This window comes from Pteropus alecto, unplaced genomic scaffold, assembly GCF_000325575.1.
Source record: "Pteropus alecto unplaced genomic scaffold, ASM32557v1 scaffold3, whole genome shotgun sequence".
NCBI classification, from domain to species: domain Eukaryota; kingdom Metazoa; phylum Chordata; class Mammalia; order Chiroptera; family Pteropodidae; genus Pteropus; species Pteropus alecto.
This window is the reverse complement of record NW_006442484.1, coordinates 43,488,066-43,513,611: the sequence shown is the minus strand read 5'-3', so window position 1 is coordinate 43,513,611 and position 25,546 is coordinate 43,488,066. Positions and strand designations below refer to the sequence as shown.

The 25,546-nt window shown below is 37.5% G+C and overlaps 1 protein-coding gene across 1 annotated transcript in view; it reads right to left on the bottom strand.

Moving 5' to 3' along the window:
• Positions 1-17,881: 17,881 nt before the first annotated feature.
• Positions 17,882-25,546, bottom strand: part of LOC102884268 (rap guanine nucleotide exchange factor 4) — a 115,199-nt gene continuing 107,534 nt past the window's right edge. The window contains exons 26-27 of the mRNA XM_025039557.1: positions 21,643-21,697; positions 17,882-18,786 (exon numbers count right to left, since the gene is read on the bottom strand). Coding sequence (XP_024895325.1) covers positions 18,659-18,786; positions 21,643-21,697 — 183 coding nt within the window. The 3' untranslated portion in view covers positions 17,882-18,658. The remainder of the gene's footprint in view (positions 18,787-21,642; positions 21,698-25,546) is intronic.

Sequence of the window (25,546 nt, the reverse complement as noted above, 5' to 3'; positions counted from 1 at the left end):
GAGCGGGGTGTGGGGGGGGGCTCGGGCCTCCCGGGCCTGCACCCCGAGGGGCACCATTCGCCCCCGCGCCCTGGAACCCACCCGGCAGCTGGCCGACGCCCGGGGCGGGACTCAGCGGTGGCCCCTTGCCCTATCGTGGGGGGCACGGAGAGAGGGCTGTGTGCCTCTGCGCCCGTTTATACCTTCGCATCTTTTTAACAAAGCGGGGTGTGGGGGGGGGCTCGGGCCTCCCGGGCCTGCACCCCGAGGGGCACCATTCGCCCCCGCGCCCTGGAACCCACCCGGCAGCTGGCCGACGCCCGGGGCGGGACTCAGCGGTGGCCCCTTGCCCTATCGTGGGGGGCACGGAGAGAGGGCTGTGTGCCTCTGCGCCCGTTTATACCTTCGCATCTTTTTAACAAGTTACCACCACCTATCCTGTCAACTCAGTCCTTATCAACAAATATTTCATGTGAAATAGGCGGTGGAAATACAAAGATGGGAGAGGCTGCTTTGTGCCCTGCAGGATATAATTATCTAGTTAGGAAGGAGACAGACGTACAAAGATACTTTTGAGGAGACAGGCTGAAGACTGCCTCAGTGGAATCATCAGCAGATACTTACGGAATTTGAGGAGTCATGGTCTGCTGCCCTGTTTGGCTTTAACAGAGCTGAGTTCAGATAAAGACACTAGAATCTATTCCAGCTATGAGCAAAGGATGGAAATCGGCATTGGGAAGAAAAGTAATTGTTGATTGAAAAGGATAGTTCTGTGGAGGGAAAGTGAGATGAGGTTGCAAAGGTGTGGGCGACATCATCCAGACAGTTGAGTTTAGATTTTATCATCTATGGACACTGGGGAAATGTGGGAAGCTAGAATCAAAGGGGTCAAATAGGTCTTTGTGTTTTTATTTTAATGGTTCTTTAGAGAGAGAGCAGTCCACTTGGTTGTAGGATGGGTTGCCAGGACAAAACTGGGAAGCAGTGTAGATGGTAAATATTGGGATTGTGAGGAGTTGAGTTAGAGGGTACAAAATAACTCAACCCTGGAAATGGGATTGTGAGGAGTTGAGTTAGAGTGTACAAAATAAAATTAGGAAAAAAGGAATGGAATTGAGAGACATGTTTCAGGAAGAGGCCACAGAAGTTGGTGACCTACTAGATGTAGAAGAGAAAAAGGAAAGAGAGATAATGCCAAGATTCAGACCTGGGTGACTGGAAGAATGATGGTGTCATTGACAGAAATAGGGATACATGCAGGAGAATCTGGCTTCCTGTTGAGTTGAGGTCATGGGAGGAAAAACAAGTAGAGATGCAGCAGTTGAAATATGAAACCGAGATTCAGAAAAGAGGTCAGGAGGGAAATATAATTGTAAATCATTCATATAGTTAAAGATAGGAGAGTAGAGAGATAGGTGAATGTAGGTTAAAAAAAAACCACTTTCTAGTCTGTTATTCAGATTGATTATTGAATTTTCCTTTTGATAAGGACTAGAAATTTTAGCATTGATGGATTCTACTTTGGTAACTGAGAAATTAGGATGAAAACTGTCGTGCTAAAAAAATTTTTTGATGCCGGTAATCAAATAATTTTAAAAACCATCTAAACATTATAGGGCTCTTTAGCATAAACAGGCATAAGGTGACTCCAGTCATTTTACCTCCCCTTCAAAGGCACTACATTGTGATAGAAAGGACACTAGAGTAGGGATCAGAGAACCTGCTGCTTATGAGCTGGGGTATTTTGCTAGGCAGGCCTCAGTTTTCTCTGCAAAATAAAAGGGCCCAATTAGATGTTAGCTACAGTTTCAGCTTTAAAACTATGAATATATTGTTTTAAATTTGGAGCACATACCCTAAGAGTCAGTATTTTTAGCTGCATTCCCCTTCCGATGCATTTTTTTCTTCTATTTTCCCCCTCATAATTAGGCTAAGAGAATAACCAGTGGGAACAGTGAACACCAAAGAGGAGTCTCACAAATACGCTCAAATGATAATCTGGCAGGCATTCTCTTGCCTTCCCAATTATGACGCAAGCTCCTTTAGGTCATATCTTATATTCTATTGTATCTGTCCCTAGTTGAAGTAAATACATAATTATATGATAAACCGAGTGCCTCAAATATGACTCTTTTTTGGTCAAGCTGCCTGTTTCCTTATGACTATATTGATCACTGTAGGCCCCAGACCTAATGCTATAGTCTAGTGCTTATTCTCAAGGCTGACTCTGCTTTTTCAAACTTTCAAATCTTTTTGAAAGCATACCGGTTAATTCTAACGCATATAGGTTTACAAATGTAAATAGCAATAGCAAAAGAGTCCTAATCAAACCTCTCTTAACAAGCCTTCCTATTCCTTTATTTCAAATGTCTCTACACTAAAAATAGATGTACTGTCAGGAGAGGGGTGGATTGGGAGTCCTTAGCACCCACTTATACCCAAGAACATCCTCCGAAATAAACATGCAATGACAGTAAAATCAGTGTATTTGCTATACAAATTTAACTTAAAGAAAAAATCTCAAAAATTAATTTTTTTTCAAAAGTCTCCTAGCTGCCCACCCCCACCCCCATTCAATTAGGTTGTTGTCCTTAAGCTCCTCTTAAATAGAAATTCTGGATCCACTTCTCTGAGCAACCAGCTATCAGTGGATCAGAGAAGTACAGAAAAATTCTATTAAGAATAGAAGGAAAGGCAACTTAAAAGGAAGAAAACATTCTGAGTATCTTTTCCTCCCCTTATAGTGATAATAGCTATGGTGAGAGCTGATACCCAGGAGAATTTTCACTAGCCATCTCGGTTCTACATCTTAGATTATGAGTAGTCTGAGTCTGGATCATATCTAAGAATTAACCACCTTTTATACAATGGTTGGTGCTTTACATCCTGCAACTCTCTGAATCTCTGGGAAATTAAGGCACATCATCAAACATATGTTAAGATATGTAGCTATTATCTTAAAATCACAAAAGCAGCCCAGGTCATTGAGCTTAGTTTTCACATCTAACTTAAGGACCGAAGAATTCACAGCAAATTTGCTTAGGCGTTGTGGGGCATGAAAGGAATAGTTGGGCAAGAAGAGATATTGGGAACTTTTGCAAAACCTATTCAATAAACATATACTGAATAGCAGGTACAGTGCTAAGCTTTCTGATTATAACAGTGACCTAGATGGGGTCCCTACTTCACAGAGTTTTCAGAGTGCAATGGAAAAGCCAGAAAAGACACAAGCAATTATACTTCGTTGCACTCTTAAAGGGGCAAAAATGGGGGCTTACATCAGAGCCCCTAAGAGTTTTGAGAGGTCATCGAAGGCTTCCAAGACAAAGAACTGCTAAGTCCCTATGAAGAGAATGAAGAGAATTTGCTAGACAAAATGGAGGGAGAGATAGTACAGTGAGAACAAGTACAAAGGCCCAAGAGCATTTAACAAGTTCAAGGAATAAATCCCTTCAATGTATGAGTAAAGACATAGCCCAAAAGGAGTAATAGTCCTCCTGGTGGTAGTTAATAGTAGTAGCAGTAGCAATAATAATAATGATACCACTAGTAGTAGTAGCAATTGTTAATATTTACTGAGCACTCATGTGCCATGCACTGAGCTAAGAGTTTTACACTATTTCGTCCCTTTTCATTATAAACACTCCATTAGATGATACCAATATGTAATTGTGTGTCTTCACTATCAATTCCTTTCTCCTCGATATGTTGGGAGTTTTTTGCTTGTTTCGTTAACTAATATGCCTGGTCTCTATATTTTCTTCATTTTGCTTGCCTCCAAAAAAATCTACAACTAAGCTCTATAGCTCTTTTGGTCCACCTAAAGAGGAAATAGCGGAGTAATGGAATGACTAACTGCCTAGTAGTTGGCCCAAGCCCTCTCAAGAGTGGATTAACCCGTCTGTTATAATTAGAAAATCCTGATCAAATTTCAAAGTCACTTTTCCATTTACACTTTTTTCGTATTCTTCCTCAAGTTGAAATTTTTCCAAGTATTTTTATAAGTTTTATGTGCCTTTTTTTTTTTTTTTTTTGCCACTATTGGCTTTTCCGTAACTTTTTAAGGTTCATTTGTATTAAGCCTCTGTCTGCACTGTTGTTTGTAACACCTTACAATTTAGTATTTAGTATCATCTGCAAATTTCATTAACATGCTATTTACTCCTTCTTCCAGATCATTAATAAATGCTATTTCTTATGTATTAAATTTTGCGGTCGAATAGATTTAATTTGCTCTTGTAATTTCAATGCATGTTTTCTAAAGATACAATGCAGTTAAGAATGGTCTTAACATGGGCTTAAATCCATACCCAGTTTATAGTTATTTTACTATTATGCAATCCATTTGTGTTCTCTAATCAGCACTGTTGTGAGCTCCATTGAAGCAATAATCTATTGATTTTCTCTTCCCTCTTTTTCAATACAGTCATCATCTTGGCTTTAAATGCACAGCAATGGCAGAGTTAGAACTATTGTTGTACTCTAATCCATAGCTATTTATATAAGGAAATTAAGTCTTTTTTTCTCAGTGGATATTCTTCCACTGATGTAAGACATATTCTACATTACAAAATATTTTATAACCGTAATATTTGATTTTCCTATGCATGGTCTCAATGTTCCAAACAGAAATAGATTTTAGATCGTTTTTAAAAGCAAGTAAATGTAATATAAACATATATATTTATAATATATATGAGAAGTGTATTTTCTTTTCTAATAAATCTACTCGCTGACTCCCTGACTCCTAGAGAATCTGAGGTGACTTTGTTTTTCGTAGTAGATTTAGACATGCCACCTTCAAATCAGAGAATGAGATTCATTAAGCCTTTGCTTCACTTTATGTCACACATCATCCTACTTATTAGGCCTCTGTGGTGCCAGTTTTCATTTTCAATGAGATGAGGCTTCTTACATGCCACTTATTTCAGTACTTATGTTCATATATTGCAATTTTAAATCATTATGCATGAGGTTAGTCTTCATGTTTCTACATAATATTTCCAGGAACTATTTTTTTCCCCTTACTATCAATATTCCTCTCTCTATTTTTTCCCTCTGTAGTGTTCACTGAGTATAAGCCCTTGGTAATCTTTTCTATATTGAGAAATTTATTTAACATCTATATCTCAGTTTCCCCATCTGTGAGTTGTCCCCTTATAACTTACCTATCCATCTCAAAGGGTTGTTGTCAAGTTCAAATGAGGTAATGAATGCAAAAGTGTCTTATAAGTGATATAAAAGCAAATAAAAGGTATTGTTTTTATTGAAACATAATAAAGGCAAATAGAAGATACTGTTTTCACTGAGAAATAAAACCTGTATTTCTAGAAGATTTTCCTTGTTGAACTTTCAACAAATGTCCATTTTTATGATGAAAAGCCATTTCATTATTGGTTTTCAGGGTAATTGAGTACTAAATCTAAGATTTAAAAAGAAAAATATCTGCATTTTAGAATTTCCCTAACAGACATACATACGATTTTATATTCCAGGTTCATAAATAACTCTACAGTGGACCTCTGAGTTAAAAAAACAAGAGATCAAAAAAGCCAAGTAAAATTTGTTTTCCTATGGCAAACTCATTTCATTTCTTTTTCCTACTTTTGAAGTCTTACAGACTTGAACTTTGGCCAAAAACATTAATTGAGTTATTTGTTAACTTAATTTTCCATTCAGAGCAATTAGTCTTATATAAATTTTGAAGATTCTATGAGAGTTGATTCTTGAGAAAGATATTTTACTAGTTTCTCCTCTCACTAATTCATCCTTCAACACGTTCTATTCTTTTCATTACCAATCGTATTTCATTATAAACCTCCATATCATTCTCCCCACTTTCATCTTTTTCTTTAGAAATGGTCTTAATCTCCAATAAGGATATAGTAGGATTATTTCACCTGATGGGGAGTGAAAAATCAAACACTTGTAGGTACATGAGAGGAAGTATTTCATTGGAAGGGATGTACCATCAGAATGATATACACATAAGTGCATGGTAGAAAGTCGTCGTGGACTAAATTGTGTACCCCTAAAATTCATTGACTATAACCCACAGTGTCACTGTATTTGGAGGTAGGGCTTTTAGGAGATAATTAAGATTAAATGAGGTCATAAGGCAAGAGTCTTACTCCTGTAGTATTGGTAGCCTTCTCTCTCTCTCTCTCTGTCTCTCCACTTGTGAGTACTGAGGAAAGGCCATGTGAGGCTACAACAAGAAGGCAGCAGTCTGAAGAGGACCAAGAAGAGGACCTTTGTCAGAATCTGATCATACTGGCACACTGATCTCAGACTTCCAGTTTCCAGAACTATGAGAAAATAAGTTTCTGTTATTTAAGCCACCTAGTGTATGATATTTTGTTATGGCAATTCAAGATGACCAATACAGAAGGACTTGAAAAGAAGAAATGTTCTGTCAGAGAGCAGAGATAATTATCTAGTAGGTTCACATAACTGTAAACCCCTGCCTTCATACACATATACATACAAACACATTTTTGCTCAATTACTTAAATATCTTTATCAAAATTCTCCTTCCACCAGATAGCAGGAAAAAGTAAAAGATTTGAAATAACTAGATAATTGTCTTATTGTTTCACTTCAATAATATAAAGCAAACTATACCAAATTTTTGTGGCAAACATTTCAAAATAAGTATAAGTCAGATTTGGACAATCCTCCTTTGTTATTTTAGTTGAATAATCGAACTCCAACCTTACTTAGTCAACCTTGGCCTGTCTAGACAACCAGTTTATCCAGATCATTTTATCATGAAAATTAATTGCATAAGCCTCTCTAATAAGTTTCAGTTTGTAGATCACACAGCATGATATCTACAACTAATACTCCCAGCCTCTGGAGGAAGTTGCAATAGAGGTACCTCTATATGTCTTTCAGGTTATTTCTGGTCCTGAAGGATCTGGATGCAACAAGTTTTAGTGTTGACATCCTGTGATAGAAAGAAACTCGTAGGTATTCTTTAAGTTCCAGGCCAGGTTTTAGTAGTCTTATCTCTCAGTGTGTATGTAGATGGCAACCAAATTCAAGTTCTCACCTTTTCCCAGACTCTTAGGCATCAGGATAGAACTTAAAAGGTCTTATCACATGAGAACTTGAAACTTGATGGATTTCTTGAGACAAATGTTAATGAGGACTTTAAGATGTCTAAAACTCAAAGATTAGGCTTTCAATGCAATGCAGCATAGAGACAATGCAGCATAGAGGCTAAGAACATGAGCTTTGGATTTAGAGCTGGACTAAAGTCTACTTCTTATGAGCTATGTGACCTTGGGTATTTTACTTAGCTGGAATCTCAGTTTCTTCATCTGTAAAATGGACATCATAACAGAATTTTTGTTTGGATTAAATAAGTTAATATACGTACAGTGTTAAAAACAGGATCTGGCTCAGAGTTAGTATCCATTAGTGATACATATTATTGGTCATGTTTCATATGCTAAATATTTGCTATTATGATTATTATTCAGTTACCTGAATTATTTGTTTCCTCTGGAGTCAGCTTTTCTCGTTTCCCTTTATTTTTCTCTTTTATGGTACTAGATCTTTAAAACATTTCTTAAAAATGTCTTAAATGATGATCATTAGTTATTCTTTATACTTAAGGATGAAGAATCATGCTGACTGTTTTAGGAGGCTGGCATAGATTTTCTCTGTTATTGTGAAGTAGATTTTTCTTCTATAGGACACTTCCCTGAATAGGACACTCAATGGGAACTTGAGTACATGAGTGACAAGCTGAACCTTGAGGGTACAGTTAGTTTAGATACATATTTTCATGGTTGACTCAGCCAGCACATTAGAATTAGTTCTGTCAGGCCTTGGACTTTTTCTTTCTCATTTTGGGAAGTGAACCTATTATGGCTAATGAAAAAATGTGAGATAGTGCTGGATGAGAATAAAAAATCCCCAGAAAGAGTAGCCCACTGGATAGTTAATGGAAAGGTTTGCTACAACTCGAGAGGCCAGTTATCAAGAAGGTAAAGGCCAGGAAAAATTAGAAATTAGAAGAAGTCCTTTGATATTATGAAGGGCATTAAAAATATCACTGTAGATTCTGAGGATTTGTCAAAAATAGCAAGGAAAAAACTGTCTCTTAAGGTTAATATATCTTAGGAGATTTTAAGAGAAAGGGAGATTAACATCAGTGTGTATTCTGGGAATTTATCTCCGCATGGAAAGGTGAAGACTTTGTTAGGCTCCTATTTCCAAAAACGCATCCTCATGCTAAAAATGTGCTAAGGCACAGCAGAAATGGGGAAGGCTTTGAAGTGTTAGTCTATCCTTCTTTCTTTTTTCACTGGCCTCTGAAACAAAACATAAGAGGAGAGAGATTTTCTTTCACTGTTATGAATTATGTCTCCGCCCTTAGGAGACAGCACTATCTATAGCCAGTCCTGGTTTTGAATAAGACTATTTCTCCTATTTTCTGAAATAACAATTTTTTTTTTTTGTCATTTCTACTACCTTTCTAGAGAGAATGACCCTGGTAAGAGGAAGGTCGTCTCTTTGCTCAGAACAAACGATATCTTCATCCTCAGGCAGAGTGGAGATTTTCAAGTTTGGAGCTAGAGCTATCAAAAAATTAAGTTGATTTGCAAAAAAAAGGAAACATGACTTAGGGTCCCAAAGGATGATCTGCAAACGAGTGAATGGGGTGAATTGAGAGTAGAAAGAGGAGACAGCAAAGAAGAGAGATGTGGAATAGTTGGTATGTGCAATGAGGATTTTTAAGAAGAGAAGCGCTGTGAGATTCTGTAATAAAACCCCTTCTCTATCTTTTCTACAAAATAGTCAGTAAATCTACATAGTTTAATAATGTTTTGATTTTAGTGAAGCCAATTTTTAATGAAATAAGGCACAAAGAATAAGATGAAAATAACCATTAGGTTTAAGAGACAAAGCATTTCAAATAAAATGGAAATCCCTTCCCGAACTCTTTGTGATGAATGCAGAGAAATGTTATATCCTATGTAAATAAAGGCTTCCTATGGCATATATAGAATATATGGGACATTTTTAAAGGGACACACACACACACATACACTTCTATTTTAAAGACAAAAGTTTAGAGAAAATAGCCCCAAATCTCTTGCTTAAACTTAACAATATTTTGGCAAAATCAATCTAATGCTTAGGTTCCTGAACTTTTTTCTGTTATTTTAGTTTGTGGCATCAAAAGCCTGAATAATCAGTGCTCTTGGGGACAAAAATAAAGGCAGACAGTATAGCCTCCAAGTTAACAACAACATGTGCTTTGGAATGAGATAAACTTGGTTTGAAACCCCAACTTTGCCATAATCAAGCATGTTACCCTGAGCAAGATAATTTCTCTAGTTGTTTCTTCATCGTAAACAGCAAGACTGTTCATCTCTCAGGTATTTAGAATAAATACTGTGTATATGTATCTGGCACATAGTAGGTGCTCAATAAATGAAAAGTAAACTAGGTTTTCAATAAATGACGGTTAAACTGACAGGCAAATAGCACTGATGAGTGAACCAATTCAACCAAGAAAATTTGCTTCCTAAGTCAACATTTAAAACAATATTTAAAACTCTGTATTCCTTAGTGATCTTGCTTTACTTCTCATTTTAAATAGAAGTACAGAATTTCTTCTTTTTTCCCTGGCAGTCAGTACTCAAAAGATTTCCATCCTTGTGTTACAACTTCATTCAGTTGCTTCAAAGATGTTTTTTTCTAATGCATAAGTGAACTCTGCACATTAAGCCTGTAATACAACTACATGTCTTACTTGTTCCCATAATCCCCCCACCTGCAACTGTTTCAATGTTGACTTAATGTTATTCATTTGCTTGTGTTATTATTGAAAATGAATTCTTAATTAAAATGGCTCAGCATCACCTGGCTCACCTAGAGTGCTGCAGGCAATAATCCTAAATTTAATGTACACTTGGCTCATACCTTCAATTTAATTTCTGAAGCCAGAAATATAAATGGATTTTACAATGGCCTGTGAGTATCAGGTGAGAGAAGATTAGAGCTAGTAATGAAGAGCTACTTTCTTAGGAGAAATCTCATAACAGCGCATAATTGTTTCTAGGCTATATGGACTGAACATGTAAACGAATACCCAGGGTAAGTGAAAATCTAACTTTTAGTGTGATCTATATATGTAGGACTTGTGTTACACTTTGGTTTAGTTTCTGATCTACTCTCATATGAACATGTTATCTCTTGGTAAAAAAACACAAGTCTTTTATTCTCTTTTCACCTCTCTCCTCTTTCATTCAGTAATTTGAAATGCTTTCTATTTATCTATAAACAATTTTTTAAACTTTTTTTGAAAAATAAATTTATTTATTTAAATTAGTTTCAATTTTACAGTATATCAGTTAGACATCTATAATGTTCATAAAATGATCCCCCCAATTGCTCCCTCCCTCCCCTGGCCCTCCACTTAGCCATCATATTAATGCTAACTACATTCCCTCTTCCATGCTCCCCGTGCCCAACTATCAACTACTAATTTGTACTTTAGCCCTTCACCCCTTTCTTCCGGCCTCTCAACCCCGCTCTCCTCTGTCTGTCCATCAAATTGTCCACTATATTTGTGAGTCTGTTTTTGATTAGTTTGTTCTTTTTGTTCCTTAGATACCGTATATAAGTGAAATTCATATGGTATTTATCTTTCTCTGTCTTACTTATTTCACTCAGTATAATAACCTCTAGGTCCATCCATATCTTTGCAAATGGTAGGATTTCATTTTTTTAAATGGCTGAGTAACATTCCATTGTGTATATGAACCATAATTTCTTTATCCAATCGTCTGTTGATAGGCGTTTAGGTTGCTTCCATATCTTGGCTATTGTAAATTGTGCTGCCATGAATATTGGAGTGCATAGATCTTTATGAATTATCTATAAATAATTTTTAAGTTGGTTCTATACAAGATTTTGGTATCCCGTTTCAATTACTGCAGCAAAAACTTTGTGAAATTGGTGTAAGTTTGGGGTACAAAAGATGAGAGTAAAGGACAGATCTCTTGAACTACTTTTCCATCCCAAGTCAATTTCAATGACTTGAAGCCCCCATGTAAGTCTCTTTCTTTTCCATACTTTCATAATTAGTTTGGCTGGAAACTCTCAGGTGTCCTCAAATGTTCTAAAGTATTCTTTACTGTGGCCTATCATTATAGCAGAGAGGCAGGAAAAACACACTAATATTTCTTGATTGCCAAGCACTTGGGGTGCTAGGCACATTGTGTACCTGAACTCATTTGATCTTCACACAGTCTTTGGGAGGGAGGTATTGTAATTCCCATTAGCAGATGTGGAAATGGAAGCTCAGAGGTGAACTACATTGGCCAGTGTTCACAGCTGAGGGCTACTGCATACAGTGGTGCAGGCTGTGTACCATCCTGTACACACACATAGGAAACCTGGTTGACGGGGAGCTCTCTGATGGGTGCAGTTGCAGCTGGAAAGAAGGGTTGTCTTTTTTTCTCAATACACGTGAAGGTGCCAAATAGACAGAGGTGGCTCTGATTAAGTCGTACCTAGATCTGTCTGATTCTAAAGCCCGTTATCTTTCTGCTGTTCCATATTCCTTCCTCAAGAGCTACTAGTTTCACCCTGGAGAAGCATTTTAAACACCTGGCACCACCAGGCCCCAAAATACTCTCCCCAAACGAGCAGTGTACCTTCCAGCCACTCACATTTTGTGCTATCTTCACTCTAATAGATTGTTTGCAAAAATGACAGCAATTTTACTTTCCCGTATCCACCATCTTGGTCATGTGAATTTGAAGCTCTTCACAGCAAGAGACAGAATTATTTCTCCACTCCTTGAATCTTGGCTGGACTCTTGACTCACTTTGGCCAGCAGAATACTACAAAAGTGATGGTGCACCTTTTCTGAGCCTGAGGCTCAAGAGCTCTTGCTTATCCAATTGCTCCCTGGGAACCCTTCTCAGCCCACAAAGTAGATAAGCCCAAGCTCACCTGCTGGAGGATGAGACATGATGTGGAGCAAAGATGAACCATTCCATCTGAGGCCACCTTATACTAGCTGACTGCAGGTGCATGACAGAGTCCAACCGTGATCCACAAAGCCTGACCCAGATTGGCCTCACTGCCCAATTGACCTGTGGAGTCATTGTTATTGTTTTACAGCACTAATTTGGGTGTGGTTTGTTACACATCGTGATGGTTAATTTTCTGTGTTAACTTAGAAGGTGGTTTTGGATGAGATTAACATTTAAACTGATGAACTTCGAGTAAGCAGATTGCTCTCCATAATTGGGTGAGCCTCATCCAATCAGTTGAAGACCTGACAAGAACAAAGAGACTGACCTCCTCAAGCAGGAGGAGATTCTCAAGCAGACTGATTTAGATTTCATTTGCACCATCAGCTCTCCTGTATCTTCCACCTGCTGGCCCACACTGTAGATTTTGGACTCTTTAGCCTCCATAATTATGTGAGCCAATTCCTCATAATAAATCTTCAATATATATACACGCACGCATTCTATTGGTGGTGTTTCTCTGGAGAAGCCTAATAATACAACCTGTCTAATATACACTTGCTGATATGGTTTATCTTACCATGGAACCACCTCTTTCTTCATCCTTCTCAAGCTGCTACATCTTAGCTGGTGTAGAACCTGTCTACCCTCTCTGAGCTGCTGTGTCCTCTCACCCTGAGTCCTTCTTTCTACTACCCTAGCCCTCTGCCTTAAACGTCAGGAGTTCTTTTGGAACCATTAATTCTACTCCGTTCCTGCCAGGTCTCTATTGTTATTACACTGTAGGGTCTCTCAATTTACTTTTATTCTCAGATGCTGGAAAAACCTATTTAGGAGAATTTTGTGCCAACTTTTATTCCAATTATTCTCTTGTCTTGGTCCTCCTATTGTAGAATTCCACTCTTCTCAACTACCTGAAAGAAAGTGCCTGAACCCTCCCTGCAGGTGCTGAGGGGAGGAAATTATTGCAGAATTGGGCAACTCTCATGCATGCCCTTGCCCTAGCCTCTCTCTATTCCCCAGATCTGGAGGTGCTCCCATGTCAGCACACACAAGATCACAGTGCCTTGTGCTCACTTCCCTTTATAGCGAGGCTTTGGCCTGATGTTTCCAAATTTAAATTGCCCAAGAACAAAGATCCAAGCTTCCTGTTGCATCATCCTTGACCTTCCCTAGGGCAACTCTCATGCATGCCCTTGCCCTAGCCTCTCTCTATTCCCCAGATCTGGAGGTGCTCCCATGTCAGCACACACAAGATCACAGTGCCTTGTGCTCACTTCCCTTTATAGCGAGGCTTTGGCCTGATGTTTCCAAATTTAAATTGCCCAAGAACAAAGATCCAGGCTTCCTGTTGCATCATCCTTGACCTGCCAGACTAGCACGTGCAAAGGAGCCAAAGCAAGACAGTCACTTTTCCCATTCCCACGCCCTTATTCTCTTGGGATTAGTAACATTTCCTCCAGTCCTCTCATCCTTAAGTGTCAGGCAACAGGCAATAGTAGTGTGATACATTAACCAACAGAGCAGCGAGGACAGACCAAGGTTCTGGGTCTGTGACTGCCTCATGAGCCATCATGGCTTAAAGGATAATACAGCTTGGACATCCACATACTGAGCCCTGGATCCCTTAGCCACTGCTTTTCCCAGCAGCTGTCCAATATATTAGCACCTTCGGTAATGGGTAAACATGGGCTATGTCAAATGTAGCCCATTAAATGGTACGGTAACTGTGGAAGACAGTATGGCAGTTCCTTAAAAACACAGAATTACCATACAATTCAGCAATTCCACTTCTAGGTGTATATCGAAGAATTGAAAGTTGGGACACCAACAGGTTTTGTATTCCCATGTTCCTAGCAGCATTATTCACAATGCCACAAGCGGAAATAAATCAAATGATAGATGAATAGGTAAACAAAATGTAGCATATATATGAAATGCAATATTTTTCAGTCTTAAAGAAGAAAGGAATTCTGATATGTGCTACAACATGGATAAACCTTGAAAACATTATGCTTAGTGAAACAAAAGGTCAAATATTGTATGATTCCATTTATCTGAGGTAACCTCTAAATTTATAGAGACAGAAAGTGGAATTGTGGTTACCAGGGTCTGGGGGAAGGGAGAAGTGGGGAGTTATCGTGTAATGGATAGTTTTAGTTTGGAAAGATGAAAAAGTTTTGGAGATGGATAGTGGTGGTGGTTCCACAAGAACGTGAATGTACCTCATGCCACTGAAGTATACACTCAAAAAAGGGTTAAGTAGTAAATTTTATGTATATTTTACTACAACAAAAAATTAAAAAGTGGCCCAGTGTGGGCCAAGTTAGGAGGAGGGATGGTGTTTGACTCTATGTGAGTATCTGTGTCTACCACTTTTAATATTTTAATTTAATATGATTTTTAATATTTTTCATTATCCACAATTTTCTTTGCCTAAATTTTAAGCCTGCATAATAAAATAATTAAGGAATTAGGGATGCCACCATGAGCCATCTGCTGTGAGGTAGCATAAAGCAATGGCCTTCATAGAGATGTAATGCATAGGGAATAGAGTCAGTAATATAATAACTATGCAGTGACAGGTGGTTACTAAACTTACTGTGGTGATCGCTTTATAAATTATATAAATATTGAATCACTATGTTCTACACCTGAAATTAATATCATATTGTATGTTAACTATAATTAAAAATAAAAATTTAAAAATGTACCATTTAAAACAATCAAGCAAAACTCAACAAACAAAAATAAAGCAATGACTTTGCCCTCCAAGGGCTACCATTAGAAATGCAACCCCCTGGCTCAAGCATTTCAATGGCTTCCCACTGCTCTTGGGTAAAAGAGGAAGCTTCTTAAAAAGTCCTGCAAGGTCTTGCACTCTGAGAGCCTGCCTTAGGTCTCCTGCAGTTCTTGGAGCAGGTTCACCCCATTCTTTCTGCTCTGCCATGGTGAGCTTTCCATCCTTCACACTGTCAAGGTTATTTCCTGCTTAAAACATATTCTTCTCCTCTTACTGCTGAGTTAGCATTTTCACCCTTGAGAGTTCAGGGGAACTATCATTTCCACAGGAAAACTTTCTTCACCTCAGATCAGGTTAAATCCCTTTATTACATGATCTTACAACACCATAACCTTCCTTGGACATGTTCTTATATTTGTTTGATTGTTTGATTTGTCTCTGTCTCTCCTACTGGATGATAAGCTCTAGGAGAACAGGGACACTCCAGTTTTTCTCACCATTGAACCCTGAACTCATAGAGGGCCTGACACTCAGTAAGCTTCTCAACCATTATTTGCTAATGAATGAATGAATAGAAAGATAACAAACAATAATTAAGTTAAAAGTTCTTCAGTTTATAGGTCAGAGATGCTGTGATGGGCTCATCTAATACCACACTCTTCTCAATGTAGGCCAAATAGAGAAAATTAAGATTATTCTGAAGCAGGAGATGTAATACATTTTAGATTGACAGTAAAAAAAAAAAAGCTATTCAAGGTAGGGGTTCATTTTTACCACCCTGTATATTCTATGCTGATTAAAAAAAAAATTATAAGCACAATTTGAAACCAGAATGACACTTCTTTTAATTTTCTCACACTGTTAATCATTGATCTGCATTCATATTTCAGAGGAAATGCCATTGAATTCAGGAGAAATCTATTTAACCTGCATGGTATTCAAAAATTGCTGGAAAAGCTTAGCTCCTGTACTCTGTACCAGTGACCTTGCTAAGCAGTTATGTTAAACACTTAAATGTATAATTTTCTACAGGCGCTTTTGGTAAAAACATTCTTTCTTCTTTTTCACGTCTTTCAGTGAACCTCATTATCCTTCTTGTGACCCTGTAGGCATCTCATTTTCTTTTGGCTTGTTTGCAAGTTCGAAAATATTAACTGCGGCTCCTGCTTCAGGAAAGGTTGCTTGGCTACTACTCTTCATTTTTAGAGTGTGAATTCTTTTACTTTGCCATTGCTACCTTGAATAATGGAATTTAATGAATTTTCAAAGAAGCCAGACATAATTAAAAATCTCCTACCTTGATTAAGTACAGCAATAGTTATTCTCATTTGGAAGACCAAGGGGAATATATGTGGGAGAATATGTATTAATTTTGAATAATGTAGAAACTAAATTAAAATAAGGTCATAAGACGTCAGTCACTATGGAACTGGAGGAAAGGAGCTGTCAGGCACAGGACACCAGTGTTTAAGTAAGGTAGGAGCAGAGTGAAACAAGAAGGTATAGGCTTTCAGCTTCGTTTGTCACCTTTAAGAAAGATCTAGAAAAGGGAATATATATAAATGAACACCTTAAAGTTGTTATTGAGGTCTATGAGGTAATGAAATACTGAACAATAATGACTTCAAGAAAATTGATTCAGTGAGTTTTTTTTCTCTAGTAAATTCCAAGTATTGTGCTGTGCTCAAGTAGGAGGCATAACACTGCATGAAACAAAATCCCTGCTCCAGAGGACCTCAAACAATTACGTGAATGACACAGAAAGGCATTTACCTGCTTCAGTATTTCTAGGTGGGCTTGACTGTGGGATGTATAGAGCCAGAGGGAAGATAGAGTAATCAGGGGGTTGTTACATAAACTATATAAATGTTTAACCAATGTACTGTATACTGAAACTAATCATAAAATAAAATAAAAATAAAACAAAATAAAAAAAAGATTAGAGCAGGACTTCTCAGAGCCTATAATACATTCATGAGTACTAGGACTTGTTTCTAAGGATGGGGTCAACTATGCAGTAGTTTCCAAATTTATTTGAAGATACCATCTTGGTTATGTTTTTTGCTTTGCAGTGGCGTGTCTATTTTTGGACGATCAGTGTGTGAACTTGTGAGACTAGTATAGTTTGAAACACACTCTGGATAATGTTGACATTAAAGAATACGGATGTCTGGAATTTAAGGAATTTTGGAAATCTTTTTATCACATATTTACTAGGTGCTTAAATCACTGAGAAATGGTATGAGGCCCCCTACCAAGCAGCTCTAAAATCCAGTGCCCCTTCATAGCAACGATATTCCTAATAGCCAAAAAGTGGAAACAACCCAAGTATCCATCAACTGATAAATCGACAAAAACATGTGGTCTATCCATATAATAGAATATTATTCAGCAATAAAAAGTGACGAAGTACTTATACATGCTATAATATGTGTGAATCTTGAAAACCTTATGCTAAGTGAAATTAAAAAGATAGAAAAGGCCATATATTATATGTCCAAAATAGGTAAATCCATAAAGACAGAAAGTAGATTAGTGGTTTCCAGGGACTGGAAGGAGAGGAGAATGAGGAGTGACTGCTATGGGTACAGGGTGTCTTTTAGAGACGAGGAAGACATTCTGGAATTAGAACGTGCTGATGGTTGTACCGCCTGTGAATATACTAAAAACCACTGTATTGTATGCTTTAAAAGGGTGACTTTCACAGTACATGAATTTTATTTCAATCAAAAAAAGTCCAGGATCCCACCATATCAAATAGTTATCCCTCTTATATTATAAGAATTGAAAACACAACCATTTCTTGTCACCAATTATATTTAATGAAGATAACCAGCTGTTATTTACAGAATATATATATACATACAATTCCTACACATTAAATGTAGCCTAATTGTGAAAACGGGGAAAAATGTACTCCAAAATTACATACTAAATAAAATAAATAAAAAGTAATTATTTGGCACAATATCTATCATGTAGCAAATAAATAACTCTATACCATCAATTGAATGAACTATTTACAATCTACTTGAAAGTGCAAAACAATTGCTGAAAATTAAGATATTTATAATAACATTTTAATCCAGAAAATATGTTTTTTTAATCAGTAACAATAATTAGCCAATAGTAAAGTTTTTTTAATGCCCAGGAAAATATTTTAATTTTGAAAAATGTTTTGTGCATATTGTGCTCTTCTGAAATATTTTTTTAAATTTTAATGCTGACAATTTTAAGAACCTTGGAGTTTCTTAGTGAATTCTTATGTATGTAATCCTGATTTGTAAATTTTAAAAAAAGTTACATTGTAAACAAATATTATTCTACGTATCATTCAGAAATTACAGAAATTATATCCATAATGTTTTATAGTAATATGGTCCGCTTCAATTCCTTCAGAGGTAAGACTATGAAGATGGGAGAATACGACCTATAATTTGGGCTTATACGAATTCCTCAACACTTTCCAAATATCCCATGCTCCAAATTAAGATGTTGAGTTAAAAATAATGAAACTATGCGACCACTGATGTATCCAAATAAATTCCATTTGTAGCAGATCTCATCCTGTAAATATTCTCAGAAAAAATGTCAGGGGCTCGATATGTCTCTTGACAATGGTGTTTCTACCAAACTCTCCATGTGGGTCTCATTTTATGTTTCAACAAAGAAGATGGCAAAATTGGAAATGAAATCAAGTGACTACAAACTGAGGATTCGTAAGCTAGAGAGTGCAACCTCTATGCAAATTGAATAATTTCTTCTCTTGTCATGAAGCTGGTAAGCTGAATGCAGCCCTGAGACGTCTCAGGATGTCTTTTTGCTTGTTCTGTAGAATCCTCTAGTGACAATACAGTCAGTAGTCACATAAGTGCCATTTTTGAAAGACTGTGGACTGGAGGCAAACCATTGTTCTGGGGACTTTAAATGTTTATGGTCGACGAGGCTCTAATCTATGTGACATCTGTGATAAAGTTCTCTGGTTGTCAATCACATTTAATTGCCGAACGTAACTTCGGACATCCTGATGGTTCTTATTAGCTTGAGCTGCGTCAAGATCTGTTGGAAAAGAGCAGAATTGGCATTGCATAATACACACATATAAGATACAGCTTTATTTTCTCCCACTACTTATTACATTTATCATGGATTTTTGGGTTCCATCAAGACCTTTCAACAACACCATATTCATTGAAATGTTTCCACTTGGATGGTCCATCTCCTCCATCCCGCCCTTTTCTTCTCTAGAATCACCTATTTTGATCATTTTCCTTTGCATCACATGTCGTTAAAAAAAAAAAAAAAGTCAAAAAAAAAATACATGAAAGCATTGCCTTATTGTGCTTGGTAATACATTAAAATTGTGTCCCTTGCCATCTCACCTGTGTCTCAAACTCTGTTCTGTGGCCCCTCTGAATGAGGAATAAGGGCAAAAAACAGTTTTCATTAGCTCCTAACAAAAGCACTTAAAACCTGGGCTGAACTGAAGCAAGGGAATGAGGTTAGTAAGTCTGACTCCCCTTGTTATTTGCATTCAATATACAGCATTACCGCATAGATTGTGTGTTCTTAGAGACGGTCAATGTTCAGGAAAAAACCCAACTCATGAAATGAAATCATGACTTTTGCTGGACCTTTGTTTCTCTGATACTGCTTGTTCTGAAATCCCAGTTACTATTGTCTCCCCTAAGCATGTGAGCAATGGAGCTAGCTATCTGAATTGACTGATTTCCCTAAAACCAGGCTGAAAGAAGAATCAAATGCCTCCAGGCCTAATGCAGAGAATATTCATGAATAAGGAAGGCCAATTTGACAGTGATAAACTGGAAAGACAGGTCACTTCAGCAGTGACCACTCATCCTCTGCGTGCTGCTGCCATGTGGAAATCGGCTCCCCAAGTTGCCAGATATTCCTATTTTTCTAGAGAAATGAGAAATCTGAATTTCTTTGCTGGGAATTCTCCCAATTTTAAAATGGTGACATTATATTAAAATAAATATAATGTCGTGATCCTTTGGCCCCCTCTGCCCTGGGGATCACCAGTGTAGGGGTCTTGTCTAGTAGGCACAGGGAACGGCCAAGCCAGAGTCTGGATTCTGGACCAGTGTACTTTCTGCCATTGCACACAGCCTTCTGCACTTCACATGCTCTTCTTAGATCCACACACCACTCCCAAAGACAATTAGAATGCCATCTGCCTAAGGGCTGAAGGGGAGTGTCGCAGGTCTGAACACAGAAAAGGAGAGAGAAAATACAAGGGCCCCTACTCGCTCTAAGAAGAAACTCATCAGTATAATTATCACATATAAATAATACCACAGTGTTTAGTTTCCTTGCTTCTCACTGGCAGTGTACTCTACATGTACAATATACTGTAATTACATTGTAGATATCCCCACAATGTTTATGAATCTATTCCTATAGCTTTATCTATAGATTGTTGACTTCAAAGCTGAGCAGCTGTTGTTTACCAGCAGTTACTGTTAACTTCAACAAATGCAGTGGATTTTATATATATAATTCTCCCCCCACCAGCCCGCCCCCACCCCAAGCTCTAGGAGAAGATGAAGGCAAATGTGGATTTATTTCCAAAGAGGCTTATGGAAAAAAACACATTCTATCGTGGTGCTTCTTTGGTTCTTGGACTTCACCGGGAACCTTCTCAAGGCTACGAACCCTCTCAGGCATGCAAAATTTTGCATTTAATTTCAGGAATTTCCTGGAGTCCCTGAAGGATCATGGACTCTAGATTACAAACCCTTTTTTGCAAACTGGCACCACTTACATATTCTCATATTCACTTGTATAACTGCTTTATGACCATGCTTTTATATATATAGTAAATTACTAGATGAAGAGATATGAGACACTTTCATTCTGGCAGAATCCACATAGGAATAGTTGATGATGTACAAAACTATTCTTACTTTGGAAGGACGAGAAGACACAATCATTTAAATCAATTTTTTAAAGGTCTATTTGCTCTCCAAGTCAAGATTATTTTTCCGGATTCTTTCCACTATACATTAAAAAAATAAATATTCAGCAATTCTGGCATCCAGTGTTAGCAAACCTTCATTTTGGGCCAGTATTGTGCTGAGTAGAGCAAAGATAGCTCTAATTAATAAAACAAGAACTTTTTAGTCTCTTAGCAATAGGTTTATTGAAAGGGATGGTACTGGTAGCCTCACAGTCATGTTTATGTCAAATTATCTTGTTAACTTAATGAGCCAAACTTTACAGGGACCACCTTCTCATTCCCAGACCAGCTTGAAGGAACCAAACCCCCAAACCCCAATCAAGGTCCCAGCCCAGAGGAGATAGTAGCACTGGTTTGGCATGCTGATCTGGTGCTATGATGCATCTTAATTCTCAACATTTTATAGTTGCTATTTCTTATTTGTAATAGTTTTATATTAAAGCATTGTAGTATACCGGTTGTTGTGCTGTATGTTCAGATGAAAGAAGAGCACCTTCAATTTGCCTGGGAATGCTACTAGTATAATATAAATTCCTGCGATGGGACCTTTTACAAATGTACTTTACACATTGATACATTCTTACAACACCCCAGGAAACAACAAATATTATCTTTCCCAGTTTATAAATGACAGAACTGAGTCAGCAAGAGTTGATGTGAATTTCTCAACATCGAGCAGTGAGTCATAAAAAGAGTTGATTTGAGGCAGGATTTGTTGGCAATCATGTCATATTTGTCTCTAGCCACACTAGAAAGAGCAAATTAATTCTAAGTTCATTCATAAAATAATATTCCGATGGTTATTTTAAGGATTTTCTAGTTGTTAAATTCAAGGCCCCTATCCCATGGATTTCTTGGTCCAAAGTATCTCTGACACAATCAAATATTGTCCAGACCACAATCCATATTGCAGCATGCAGTGGCATTTAACTTACTGAAAGGTTGGCTTCTGCAGTATCTCACTGTTCTGGCAGTATTTGCAATCATGCGCTAAAAGGAAGAAAGAAAAAAAGAAAGACTGAAATGCAAGTAAGCTTAGTGTATAATCCCCAAAGGAAAACAAACCATTATTTATTTCGGAAATACCTGGGACCATAAAAAGCCTGTTCTGAGACATTGACTATCTGGAGGCAAATGGTTGATGTATAACCTGTTTACTTACTTGAAAGAGGCACCCATGCTCACACATACAAGGCGTTTTTCAGGTGAGGAATATTAGTGGTGTCATTTCACTCTAATTGTTTGCTTGTTCCTCGGGACATAAAAAGCAGTCTGTTGTTCCTGGGATCGTACCTTCCTCCTCGGGACTAGCTTTCACCTTCTGGAGGTTACTGTGAACTTCTAAGAGAAACTGTAACTATCCTAGATTTGGGGAAGGGTTAGCTTGTCAAGTTCCTCACAGTAAGTAAGACTCAGTAATGAGGTATTGGATTATAGTGACTGAACAGTCATAGCTAAAATGTTCTACCTATACATTTTTCTGTATACTATGTATTACTGACCTTTCTAATTTTCCAGAAAAAGTGTTTTAATGTTAATCTTAATTATTTGATTCCTTCCCTCCTTCCCCACTTCTCTCCTTTCTGATTACAACACAAACACATGCACATTAAAAAAAAATCAGAACATACAGAAAATGTTAAGAGCAAAGTAAAAATCACTTAGAATATCACTTCACAGAGTAACTTCATTAATATATGTTGGTGTATTTCTTTCTAATACTTTAAAACCAAATATGGAACAGCATATTTTTCAAAAAAATTGAAGTCATACATATTTTTGTTTTGATTTGAATTTTTTCACGTGGCATTATGACTATTTTAGATGCCATTTGCATTTTAAACGTTTTTTAAATGAGTAGCTATTCAATCATATGGATGGATCATAATTTATTTAATCTTTGTTAATTCTGTCATTAAGAAATCTTCTAAATTTCTTTGTAAAGGTTGGGTTGCCATAAAAACTTATTAGGAAATCTTTTGTACTGCGCTAAACTTAGTTAAAAGCAAAAGAAGAAAGGAGAAAAAAAATGAAGGACAGAAACATGAGGAAAAACATCAGTGGGACCTAAGCACCATTTCTTAGCCAGGATGTCCTTTTCTTGCTTGTGGGTTTTAACAGTAGCTGGGACCCCAGTGTCTGTGTATTGTCTCAGGACACCTTTGCTGCTCAGACTCAAAAGGGGGTCCTGCAAAGATGGTGGACCAATTCTAACACTAGTAGAAAACTGACAAGGCTCCAGCCCAGAAAAAGACTATTTATATCTATATATGGCTATGTAAATCTGGTCCTTGCTTTCTTCTCTCGTGTACCGTTGGCTTGCCAGAGTATAGAAAATGACTTTGAGAAAGCTTATGTAGTATTGAAAAAAAAAGTCAACTTATTTGGCAGGACAAAAATTCCTAGAAGAGTCAAAGCTTTAGAAATCCATATATGTGAACATTCATAATACCTCCTTGAATCCTCCAGCTTTGAGGACTGGCAAGCATTAAGTGACATGTGTCTGCATTGGATAATTTCTCATACACAAAGAGGCAATCGTAAAAGTTCAAACTTTACTTTCATAAAGGTTCCTAAAACCCAGCACGTCTGTTAATCAGCATGAGAAATATATTACAAATACCTCCAAGAAACTGTAACATACAATGTATAATTAGCCTCTGATATATGGAGCCCTGAAATAAACAGTAACTATGATAATTTTCCTGCTAATTTACTTTAAGTTGTTTTTTCACTTCTCTAAAAGCTTGCATCCGAAGGGCACAAGTATATTCCATGTAGAATTATTGTAATTCTTCAGATATTGAATGGAGTGTAATTACTGAAAACCCTGGGAAATGCCGCCAGTATGCCCCTCTGAAGAATAATAAAACAATTAGCAGGGGTCAGAAACCTCTTCCTATACCATTTTGTAGGGAGTAATTGTTCTGCTTTTTAGTTTTGAAAGCTAAAACATTTCATTCTGACTTTGGTTTTAGACTACTCTTTACAGCTATACTCTGAGGCTTCATAATTTTTAGCTCATTATGTAGTTTAAAATGTGAGAACAATTGTTTAAATCAGTAATTTCCAGCTCTGGAGTTCATTCTACCTTTCTAAATCTTTGATTAATTTTAACAATGGTTTTAATTTTGACGTATCCTTTTTAATTGTACTCAAAGATAACTTCAGTTTAACTTTGAAATCTAAATTTGGCTTTTTAATGAGGTCCATTCTTTTTCTTTGTGAGGTCTGCACCATATGTTATAATAAGTAAACTCCCAGAAACAGTGTGCCAACCCCACTAGCCTGGCTGCTCAGTGCGTAGTTATAGAATGAGTTCACAAAGCCAAAGAAGGGTTAACTCTACCCTCTTTTGCACCCACTGACACATACGGTATTTAATATGCTACCAACCACATCCACCACAAGGCACTTTCCCGAGTTACTGAAAGAGACTGCAGAAGTCCCCTTCTTCAACTGTCTCCAGGGTACACAACTTGCTGGCAAGAAGCAGCTTCCTATTGTTTAAATGCAACCAGCAACAAGGAACTCATTACCTCCAAGGACAGTTTCTTTCGTTCTTACACTTTTCTCACTATTAGAAATTTCTTTATCATTTTGAGTCATAGTCTTTCTTCCTTTGCTTTTCACCCATCGATCATAGTTCTGAGCTCCGGAGCCACAACAAACATGTTTTTAGCTCCTTTTTACCAGGTCAGCTCTTCAGATGCTTGATGATAGCTATCATGGACATCTCTCCACCCCCAAGTCTGTTCTGGTTAGCCTAAATATTGCCAATTTTGTCAACAATTTTTCATAAGACAGTTTGGGGTCTCTTCTGGACTGTCTCTAGTGTGGTACTCCCAGACTAAGTAAATCACAGCGTGCAGAAGAATTATTATTTTCCTTCCTTGATCGAGACGATGCTACACATCTAAGTCCACAGTTTGTAAAAAGTCACATTACTGACATCTGTTGAACTAATAGTGAATTAAACCTCTCTTCCTACTTCACTGAGCTGCTAACTGTTGGACTCAGCTTCCTTCTCTGTAGATGTATATAGTTTATTTCTTGAGCCAAAATAGAGGATTTTGCATTTATCTCCATTAAAAGCCATCTAGTTAGAGTCTTTCTATTCTTCTGCAGACTTACACATCCCACATTAAGCATTAGTATTCTCAGTTAAGGTTGGCAGAAAAAAGGGCTGAAGAGACATAGCCTTTATTATCCAACTGCCACATCAGAGATGAAGCCAAAAATTACACCCTAGGCTTCACGGTCCTGCCGAAGCAGGTTGGCCTGCCTGGAACAGGCCAGGCAACCTTCCTGTAATGCCAGTGGGAAAATACCTGGTTACTCCAAAGCAGAACTCCTATTTTTTTTTTAACCGCCCCAGCAAACCTAAGGTTTATGACACACTTCCATTAGCAACTGGCTTATTAGAATAGCAATTTGTAATTCAGGGGCAAAGTGCTTTAGAAGGTGCTCTGAATCAGTAGGCAGACAGCAAGGACCACCCTCTCCATACCTGAACTGATTCTGATATACCACCACCCCTGTAGAGAACCACCACCTTAAGGTCTGCTCATCAGACGGTCCTCAAGGAGTCTAACCCAGAAAACAGTCCTCAGTCAGAAGGCCAGGGCTACCCTTGGGGCGGGGGGTAGTAGGAGTGCCTACATTTCAAATTTCACACAGCCACCATTTTTCTTGGGACTAATTCTAAGAATAGATCTTCCAAGCTTATTTGAAAAAAATAGTATGTTCATACAGTTCCTTACCTACTGAGCTGAGAAATGAGTCCAACTGAAGTCTTATGAATTTCCCTCAGGACATGAACTCACAGAGGGAAGCTCA